Source organism: Artemia sp. Qi Xiang Cuo, chromosome 1 (genome assembly GCF_049724085.1).
Source record: "Artemia sp. Qi Xiang Cuo chromosome 1, ASM4972408v1, whole genome shotgun sequence".
NCBI classification, from domain to species: domain Eukaryota; kingdom Metazoa; phylum Arthropoda; class Branchiopoda; order Anostraca; family Artemiidae; genus Artemia; species Artemia sp. Qi Xiang Cuo.
This window is the reverse complement of record NC_142794.1, coordinates 49,194,593-49,204,928: the sequence shown is the minus strand read 5'-3', so window position 1 is coordinate 49,204,928 and position 10,336 is coordinate 49,194,593. Positions and strand designations below refer to the sequence as shown.

The window sequence follows — 10,336 nt, the reverse complement described above, 5'->3', positions numbered from 1 at the left end:
ATGTTTTCTTCCTTTCAAATCCATTCTTTTTAAATGTGTAGAAAATGTATTGTCCAGATGAAACTTTCAATTTAAATTATTGATCAAGTTTCCAGCAGAGTGCAAATAATACTGAATAGTTTTGGGAGTTTGAGGAGATGTTCAACCATTCGTCTTTTTGCGTACATTGTCTCAAAATAAAATGTTCCAAAAAATTCGTTTGGTTTTACTGTTTTTGAAAGACCCTATTTTTAAGACAATTTTAGTTTTACAATTACAAGAAGCGAAGTTTTCGCGTGAATTTTTTTGTTCAATGAGTATTGTTCTCGCTAAAATTGACATCAAAAGAATGATTAGACTTCGAGGAATTTTCATTGAAAATAAATTATTTGAAAAGCTATAGCATGGTGCAATGGAGGCATTGCACAAAGAAACTCCCTTAATTTCCTTTTCTGTCTGTTTTGTCCCTTCTCTGTGGTCTTTTCTGCTTTTAAAGATGTGACTTGAACATACTTTCGCCAAAAAACAGATTAGCCAAATGACATTTTTACAAGAAACTCTTTCAAAAATTCCAATAAGTTTGGCACAGCACAATAAGGGAATTAGAAGTGTTGACAAACACGAAGCTATGAAACGTTCAAAATTGAACAAATAAGCTTCTTGCATGAAGGTTTACAAAACCATAAGCTGTACAAAAAAAACCTTACCAGCTGCCTTTTTAGCAGCATAAAGGTTAGCTTCTTCCTGAGATTTTCCCATGTTTTTCTTGTAACGGATCCGTTTGTTCCCAAACCAGTTACAAACCTGTAAAAAAAAGAAGTTAGAATGAACATTTTTTCTTCTTACAAGTAGATCGGAAAAGACTTTCTAAAATCAATTTCCATCTCGAAAAGAGGATATAACACTTCCAAGTGACAAATTATATTCTAAGGGAGATAAAATATCTTTACAAAAGTTTGGTGCTATATTTTAACTGACAGACATTCTCTACCAGGGTGTCACATATGGGGGAGGGGCACGATTTTTCCGACACCGTTAAAATTCTTTGTTCGGTTCAATAAAGACCACGAAAATACTGACATGTCATCTACAGAAATTTCGAACTTGGTCAGTAAACGCACCAGTTTTACTGACTCCTGCCGCGGTTTTATAGATGGTTCCAAATTTTTCAAGTTGGTTAAATAAACAGCATTAAAGAAGTGACATGATATATGCCGAAATCTAAATCTCGGTTGGTAAATGCAGCGGTTTTACCGACTCGTGGATTAATTTTACGCATTGTATTCAAAACGGACATTATGCTAATTATTGACAAAAAACAGTCGATAAAAATGACCAGCCAGTCGGTGAAATCTCGTGCTCCCCCTCCGCCAAATTTTGGCTAGTAACGACACTGGTCTCTACGGCCAAGGACACTTATCTCAGGACCTGCTAGACTGCTAATCAATGCAATCTAGGTGCTAGAGGGCTTTGAAGTTTCGCACTTTATGGAATTTCAGGTTTTTTAACCTTTGAAGTCTAATTAATCCTCAAGTCATTTTTACACTGTATCAGGAATTAGCTAGTCTTTTTTTAAGAGTTATGTCTTTGCCGTTCTTTACACCAGGTTAGGCCGCAGTTTGAGCTTAGCACATTTCTGCACTGATTCAGGACTTCGTTTCTTATGTCACCGGGTCAGGAATTAGCTCGTTTTTGCATCGGTCGGTCCGCAACTCAAACTCAATTCTTTTTAGCCGGGATATTGAGCAGACTTTTAACAGAAAAAAGGGCAGTATGCTCTCACCTATTTCTTAAACAGCTGTATTAGAGATGTTAAGGGGATGTGTGGGATCATATTTCAGATTAATATCTATAATCGTACTGACTCAAGTTTTTAAAATCATTACATCATTAATAAGATGTAACATGCTCTCCCACCTTTTGGACTGAATTTCATCTATGAAGAAGGGATTATTTGACAAAGGTAGGGCCCCTACCTCTTGGGTTGAGTGGATCATATTCTCCAAGGGATCGTTGCTGGACCTCTAGAAAATTTTGAAAGAAATGACAATAAAGATAATATGATAAACGGCTAGGGGGCAATGCAGGGGGGGGTGACTTGAACACGATAAGTGTCCTGTACAATTAGAAAAGCCATGGGCCAAGTATAACAAGCGCCAGTGAACACGACACTAGAACTTTCAATTTTCAATCAAGTGAGCCCCCTCTCATGTTTCAAAGACCACCCATTCTATACACCGAGGCAGGGAGAAAAAGAAGAACAATAGACGTCACTCTTAGTCAAAACAACTATTTCTGCTTGTTTAGTCTGTAATAACCTTCTTTACGTTACTCTGAAAAGGCTTCTGCGGAAAAAAAAACACTTTTAACTATTTGCCAAAAGCTTTGTCTTTTTTAAGCTTAACAATGCTTAAAATATCGAATTATCTGGCAAACTCCCAGGGAAAACTACTTTCTCCATATAAAGATATTTTGTGAGTCAACGCAGTTTAACAATTTAAAAAATAAACTCTTTTAATTCATGTTGTTTTTTTTTCATATCTTTCCGTTCAAATTTCTAAAAATCATAGATAAATAGACACTTTTAGTAATATAAGTTGGTATTATGTGAAGAAATTAGTAGTTTTCAGTAAAGCTCCAACGACACTTTTGCCTTATTCCAAGGAATTAGCCCAAGATAATCATTATTCAAAGGATTATAGTGATTACATTACGGAGCAATTTACTTAATAATGTCACATGAAAGTCTGGAATATCAGGCACTTATTTACTAATATTGATGTGCACAAAACTTTGGACACGAATCTGTATCTTGTAGATCCTCAAATACAACCACAAGCTATCTCCACATCAGGACAGTTACATTTTCTTCTAAAATACAGTTAATGCCTGCTTAAAACTCGAACACCAGCAATAAGGCAGCGAACCGAATCTAAAGGCTACGCGTGACCCGTAGTTAATATAGTCCTGATACATAGATAGAGCCTATAGATTTTCATAGCAAAACAAATCTTTTACCTGGGATACAGTGATGCTACACTTTCTAGCGAGTTCTTCCTTTGCTTCCTCACTAGGATACGGATTACTTAAATGAGAATAGAACCATTCGTTCAGAGTTTCAGAAGCTGGTTTGCTGAAGTTGCGCCTCTTTCGCCTTTAAATAAAGATAAAATCCACAAATCTATTCAGACACTTTTCCAAAGCGAAGCTTAATTATTATATACTTCCTTTACTACGTACAAAATGAAGAAAAAAAGACTGTGGACTAATATTCTGTAATTTCCTTTAATTGACTTTGTATTCCAAGTATGTTCAGACTGGTTAGCAGATATGAAAGCCCAATCAATCAAAACTCAATCAACCAAACGATCTAACTTTATCGGGAACTTATTTCAGAGTCTCTCTTGATCAAGATCTAAAGGATCTTCCCTTGGCTCCAAAATGCTGCCATATACTTTTACAATCTATTTATGTTTGTGATCAGTGGAGTTTCAGATTTCAGTTTCTATGTTTGAACTTAGGTAGAGAAGCAGTATCACATGTACCTCCTAATATTTACCAGTTATCTTATTGCTAAAGACATTGTGGGTTTCCCTTTGCTCCTTTCTTAGCATTAATATAATTTGATCAAGATCTAAAAGATCTTCCATTGGCTCCAAAATGCTGCCATCTACTTTCACAATCTATTTATGTTTGTGACCTTCCTTAGCAGTAATATATTAGGAGTTTCAGAAACTCATATCCCAGGGGTAGGAAGTATGAAATTAGGTGATATAGAATTTGTTTATTCAGGCAGGAAGGATGGGGTACATAGATAGGGAGTAGGGCTCATGATGAATAAGGAAGCTGCTAAGTTTTGTTTAAGCTGGGAAGGTATTAATAATAGAATACTAATGGCTCATTTTATGACTAAAAAATTCACGGTATCAGTTATAGTAGTATATGCCCCTGTAGAACGGACTGATGGAGATACTAGTGAATCAGATGAATTTTACTTACAGTTACAGGAGCAAATAGACAGGGTCCCAGGTAGAAATATGATGTTTTTACTAGGAGATTTTAACGCCTAGGTCGGTAGAAATAAGAATAGATGGTATACTAGCCTAGGTAAATTTGGTGTAGGAAAAGAAAACAGTAATGGATACATACTTTTGCAATGTTGTAGGTATAACAATCTAGTTATAACCAATACGGTGTTTGGTCATAAAATGACCCATTAGTTAACATGACATTCACGTGATGGTAAGACAGAAAACCTTATTGGTTTTATTATAGTAAACCGAAGACTGGCAAGATCAATACAAGATACTAGGGCATATAGGAGTGCTGTTACTGATGTTAAAAGTAAAGATCACCATCTAGTAGTGTCAAGGGTTAATTTAAAGCTGAAATTTCGGAAGAGTAACTACCTCCCGGGAAGTTATAATATTGGTAGACTCTAGGATGAGAGTTTGAGAGAAAATTTCCAGGAACAGTTGAATACTTAACTTGAGAGTTTAAAATTTGATAATGTGGAAGATGGTTGGAATAATTTTATAAACAATAATTTGTGAGGTAGCTGAGGGTGTCTTAAGGAAGAAAGCTAGGACTGCAGCTAAGAATATTAGTGAAAAAGCTTTATGTTTAATAGAAAGGAGACAGGACATGTACAAGAATTATCAGAGTGATAGATCATATGAAAACAAAAGGAATGTAAAGAAAGTCGAGAAACCATTAAAATATGGACTAAGGAGGTGAGAAGTGGAGGCAATGGATAAAATTGCCGAGGATCTTGAAGATGCAGCTAGGCGGCATAATAGTAAAATATTGTACTGGCATGTTAATAAATTGAGAGGGAGTAGTCAATCCGGACTTCGCAGGGACACAGGGACACAATTAGCGATAAGGAAAGAATTAAAGAGAGATGGGCAGATCGTTTTGAGAATTTGCTAAACCGAGATAGAGTTGCAGGAAAAGATACAGAGGGAAAATGAAAAATTTGTGACACCTTGGATGTGAAGGAAGATTTGTTTTGTGAGGAAGAATTAGCGACAGTACTAAAAGGATTAAAAAATAATAAGGCTCCAGGTTCTGATAGGGTGGTAAATGAGTTTCTTAAATATGGTGGCTCTGAGGATAGAAATAAGGTACTGAAGATTATGAATATGATTTTTGAAAAAGGGGAAGTACCTAACGATTTTAGGAAAACCTTAATTAAGCCACTTTATAAGAAAGGTGATAAAAGTGAGTGTGGTAATTATCGAGGCATTAGTCTGATACTTTTTAGGCTTAGAGATGCCGTAGACAAAGTTTTAAGACAAGAACAGTGCGGTTTTAGAAAAGGTAGAGGATGTGTCGACCAAATTTTCACTCTTAGGTTAATAATTGATAGGAGCCTGAGTTGTCAAACACCTTTGGTCCTCATGTTTATAGATTATGAGCAAGCGTTCGATTCTGTTGATAGAAGAGCTTTAGTAAAGGTTTTATCCTTGTATGGTATACGAGAAAAATACATTAAAGGGATTAGTGCTATGTACGAGAATAATACTGCTGCGGTTAAGGTAGGAAATGAGATTAGCAGCTGGTTTAGCATTAAATCAGGAGTTAAGCAGGGTTGTGTTCATCCCCCTTTATATGGATTATTTTGATGGGCTTTGTCTTAAGGAGCACAGGAAAGGCAATGGGAGACCACGGAGTCAAATGGGGAGAAAATACTCTCCTAGACTCAGATTATGCTGATGATTTAAGAATCCTAGATGAAACTGTGGACAAAATGAATGAACTTTTAGAGATTTTGCGAGTTCAGAGTGCTAGAATAGGTTTGGAAATTAATGTTAAGAAGATTAAGTCACTAAGGCTAGGAATAAGTGAAGATGAAAAGGTGACGTTGGGTAATGAAAAGATTGATCAGGTGGGCAGCTTCACTTACCTAGGGAGTATTGTTAGTAAACATGGTGGGAGCAGTGAATATATTAAAAGTAGAATAGCTAAGGCCCATGGTTTTTTTTTCAAATTTAAAAAAGGTTTGGAAGAATAGGAAGATAAGTCTGCAAACCAAGATTAGAATATTAGAAGCTACAGTGATAAAAGTGGTCAAATATGGTTCTGAAGCATGGGCGCTCCTAAAAGCGGATGAAGATTTGCTAGATGTTTTCCAGAGAAATTGCTTAAGGATTGTTCTGGGTACCCGGCTGACTGACCGAATTTCAAACAATAGGCTATACGAAAAATGTGGTTCAATACCGCTCTCTAAGGCTATAATGAAAGAAAGGTTGAGGTGGCTAGGGCACGTTGTGCGGATGAAGGATGACAGATGGACGAAGATTGTTCTTTTCAGCCAACCACCTAGGGCTAAACGGAAAGCAGGTCGTCTTCGTCTGGGGTGAGAGGACGTCATGAGAGATTTAAAGGAAATGGGACCTTCGTGGGAGGGTGTAAAAAGAGGGGCTTTGAATAGATTGGGATGGAGCAGGAGCGTGTGTAGCTGTGTTGGCCTCAGGCGGTTTCGTGCTGCAGAGTGTTGTTAGTAACAGTAGTAGTAGTAATATAAGAAATTTGTCCAAAGGCAATATAATCCCTTTTTGAACTAAGATATACAATTTCCTTTATAACGTCAATCCACACACCCTGAAAAGCTTTTACATTCGCAAATGCTGGATAACACACAAAGAGTGTCGTTTGAGATTATCAAGAAAGTGGTGAATGTGAGGGTCTCTTACAAGCTCCCTGAGACTAGGTTGGACGACAAGGTATCATTTTTCCGAGCCCAAAGATGCTTGAAGATCAGTGGGGTGAGCCACGTTCAACAAGGTGAATCAGGAACTCTCTTCTCCTAAAAAGGTGGCTGGAGAGGGGGTTGTTGGAGGTTCCATCTGCCTGCTTTGATCGTTGAGCGATATATATTAAGATCCATTTGTTATTACAATCAAAATGAGATGAAAAATAGCTTCCTATATATCAAAATTTTTTGGAGTTTTAGGGACACTAAAGGGCTTAACAACCCGCTTAGGTGCTTAGTGTAATAAAAAGATAATTTAAATTATTATTAAATTTTTGCCCAGAAAAGATCCAATAAAAGACAAAACACCGGCAACTCAGCCAGCAAAAGATTCGAGGGACACTGCAACATACCCGAATTTTCTACACTCAATGGGTGCATTATGTCCCAGTTTTAAATCGGGTAGATTTAGGAGAATAGATCATTTAAAATTTTTCTTAGAAATAGCCCTAACATCATTAACATCACTAGAGAAATTTATCTTAGGAATCAGACAATAGAAGCTTGCTTAAAAACACATGGGAAGATATGGTCTACAAGACAAAGGAAAAATTGAACACGGGGCAATGATCGGGGCAAAACGATCCTTTAAGAAAATCTTTTACGCCTCCAGATGTCGATTATTAGTTTTCTGTAGAAAATTTTCAGTAAAATGATTGTTTGTGCACTAGTCTTTTCAGACAATCTTACGCTAATGTGGTCTATACTAGTTTTTTTTTTCAGATATTATTATTTTTTACTATAATGTTTTGGAAAAAAATTCTTTGGACAAAATTTTTCAATTCTTCATGAAAAATGAAAAACACAAATAATTATAGACAGTTATCATCTGAAGTCTACCTGTCCCCTGACCCATCGTAAGGGCGTTAATCTCTAGGGTTCTTGTCATTAAAATGCTCCCAAGATCAATCAGTATACTTAGAAAAAATTAGGATCCGTATCTTAGTCTATAAGATGCTTAGACTTTTGAAATTAGAAATTTGGCTGTAAAAGAAGAAATAAAACAACAAGACTTTTTGGTTATTCACAAAGAGGAGTATATCAGTGTTTACGATTTGGCTCTACCTCTCAGTGATCAATGGATCAGCATTGGAAAAAAAAATCCTCTTGAAGGAACAGAGTTTTAAGTCAATGTCGTAAATTGCATGTCAATCTCGTAGACATTTTTTTTTAGTTAATCTACCCGAGAATCTGCCAACTACATACTTTCAAGAATTAAGTGCGCGAAGAAAAAAAAACAGTTAACCTTTTCACCAAAAGTCTTGGATTACTTTCCAGTCTGAGAAAACATACGACTGTGAAAAGGAAACAAATACAAAATTTTGGATTTTCTTTTTTTTTATGGAAGTTTGGTTGTAAAGTTGTACTGGGACAATTATATACAGTTAGATGCTTAAATCTATTCCAATATCTCTTTCGATATAAATATGTGCGTTTTGATATTCAATACCAAATTTGGCGTGATATATTATCGACATCGATTCGCAATACCAATTGTCACCCAAAACTAATGTCATCTCAAGTCTGTTGATTTCTGGACGGTTTGTTTAGTGATTTATTTTTTCTTACGAATCAGTTTGAAACCCTGTTACAACACCTTGACCTCACCTTGGATAAATCGAATTGAATTGTTTATAAAAAGTCTAAGGGCCATTAGTTTTGGCGATCTCTCTGCCCAGTTTTTTGTACAAAGGACCAATATAAAAAGATGGAAAACTAGTTACACGAATATGCGAACGCCTAAATCACCGGCATTTAGCTTAGCTGATAAGTTACTACTTAAGAGATAAAGCATGGATTCTGATTAAAGACCATTCAAAGCATCGGTCCTGAATCTGATTCTCTGCTTCTGCATCGCTGAATACTGACCAATTCTGATATTTATGCATTTTTAAATAGCTCTTTTTTGGTAACATTTGTTTGTTAGAAATTAATGTTATACTTAACTCCGGAATATTACAACCCTTCTGAGAAAAAAAAAACTAAGTTAGTTTATATCACCATCACCTCTCTTCACAGATGACTATGCCAAAAAAACAGTAGAAAGAAATTTTTTCAAAGAAAAAATTTTTCTTTGTCCAAAGAAGAAATTTTTTCAAAGAAAAAATTTCTTTGAAAAACAAAGAAATTTCCAAAAACAAAGAAATTCTGGAAATAAAAAACAAAGAAATTCTGGAAATCTCCAGAAAAACAAAGAAATTTTTCTCCTCCTCTTCAACCAGAAAGATGGATAGACTTGTTTTAATGGTGCCCTCTGTTCCGTAATACATATTGATAGAATATACCTCATTTGAGACAGAATTTCAGACACTCGCACCATAAGTATTCCGCTACTTAGCACCTTATACCCGAAAACGCCTTTACCCCCCCCCCCCCCACCTTCGTCTTGAATTTTCTTGTCCTTTGGATATAATAACCAAATTACCTTTAAGGCGGAAGGAAAGAAGAAATAAATAAAGGAAGAAGGAGAAAGTGAAAAGCCCCAGCAAACCTTGCATCAAGAAATCGTGATCTTAAAACCATTACAGCTTCACAAGTAGACTGTTTCAGCTGTATTTGAATTGACGAAAACTTCTTATGTATAATTTGAACACTCCTTTCAATTTCCTTGGGTGTAATTGGTCGGGTTCTCGATTGCTCACGAAGTAGATTCATTACATGCGTGGTAAACTCATTACACGCCTAAAACAAACGAACTAATTTGATTCATGAGTTTATGCAATTTGAGCGATTTTACAATATACAATGACTTGGTTCAGTGTGAAAAAGACTAGAAATTGGTAAATATTAGAGTTATCACAGCGCGGACATAAAAGTACGGAAAAAATTAATTAACAACTCCACACGATCCCATCATTTTAGCAGATGCTGTTATTTACTGGTCCATGTGGACTAAATCTGAACTGAGTGAACAACTTATCAGTCTACTCTACATCAATCTCTATTCACATGAAGTCCAGAAGAAAGCCGTAGAGTAAGTATAGGCACATGGAGCAGGTAGGTGTATCTAAAAATCCATTAATCATTCGGACTTCTTCGCGATATCTGTGGACAAATATCAGCTTTTTCCCTTGAAATTTAATTATTTTACTTACATTTTCTATACTTTAATCAATCCTAAACTTGTCAGTAAAACCTAGCGGCAAGGCTACAAATCAGTCAGAGTAAATACCGCTAATTATAAATGAATTTGAAAGCAAAAAAGCTAGACAAGAGCAATTAATAGTTTGTAGAGCGAAAATTGGAAACTCTTGAAAACTTGTCGTCTTTCCAGTAACAAGCCTTTCATTTTACAGAATAGTATAATATATACAAGTTTTCGGTCCAGCACGCATTGAAAATCGTCCCCGTCGGTGAAGTCTTTTTCCAGGATCGAAGTACTTGAAGAAATGGTAATCACTTACTGAGAGGTCGTATGAAGATGCTTAATGATGGACGAGTAGTATAGCCAAACCCGTTCATTCTCCAACAGCGTCAGTCGTAAAAATTGAATTCAACACTCGGTCGTACAGAAGAATTTCGTCTTTTCTATCATCTATTCACTATATTATCTCGTCATCTGCTTAAAGTAATATTCTAAAATTACATTTTAGCCAGGTT

The 10,336-nt window shown here is 35.8% G+C and overlaps 1 protein-coding gene across 6 annotated transcripts in view; it reads right to left on the bottom strand.

Annotated features, from left to right (window-relative positions):
- Nucleotides 1-636: 636 nt before the first annotated feature.
- The window catches only part of LOC148956425 (homeobox protein extradenticle-like), a 59,973-nt gene continuing 50,273 nt past the window's right edge, over nt 637-10,336 (bottom strand). For all 6 annotated transcript variants that reach the window (XM_089108140.1, XM_089108157.1, XM_089108149.1 and 3 more), the window contains 3 exons: nt 9,228-9,418; nt 2,998-3,133; nt 637-783 (listed from right to left, as the gene is read on the bottom strand). In XM_089108140.1, coding sequence (XP_088964266.1) covers nt 652-783; nt 2,998-3,133; nt 9,228-9,418 — 459 coding nt within the window. In that variant the 3' untranslated portion in view covers nt 637-651. The remainder of the gene's footprint in view (nt 784-2,997; nt 3,134-9,227; nt 9,419-10,336) is intronic.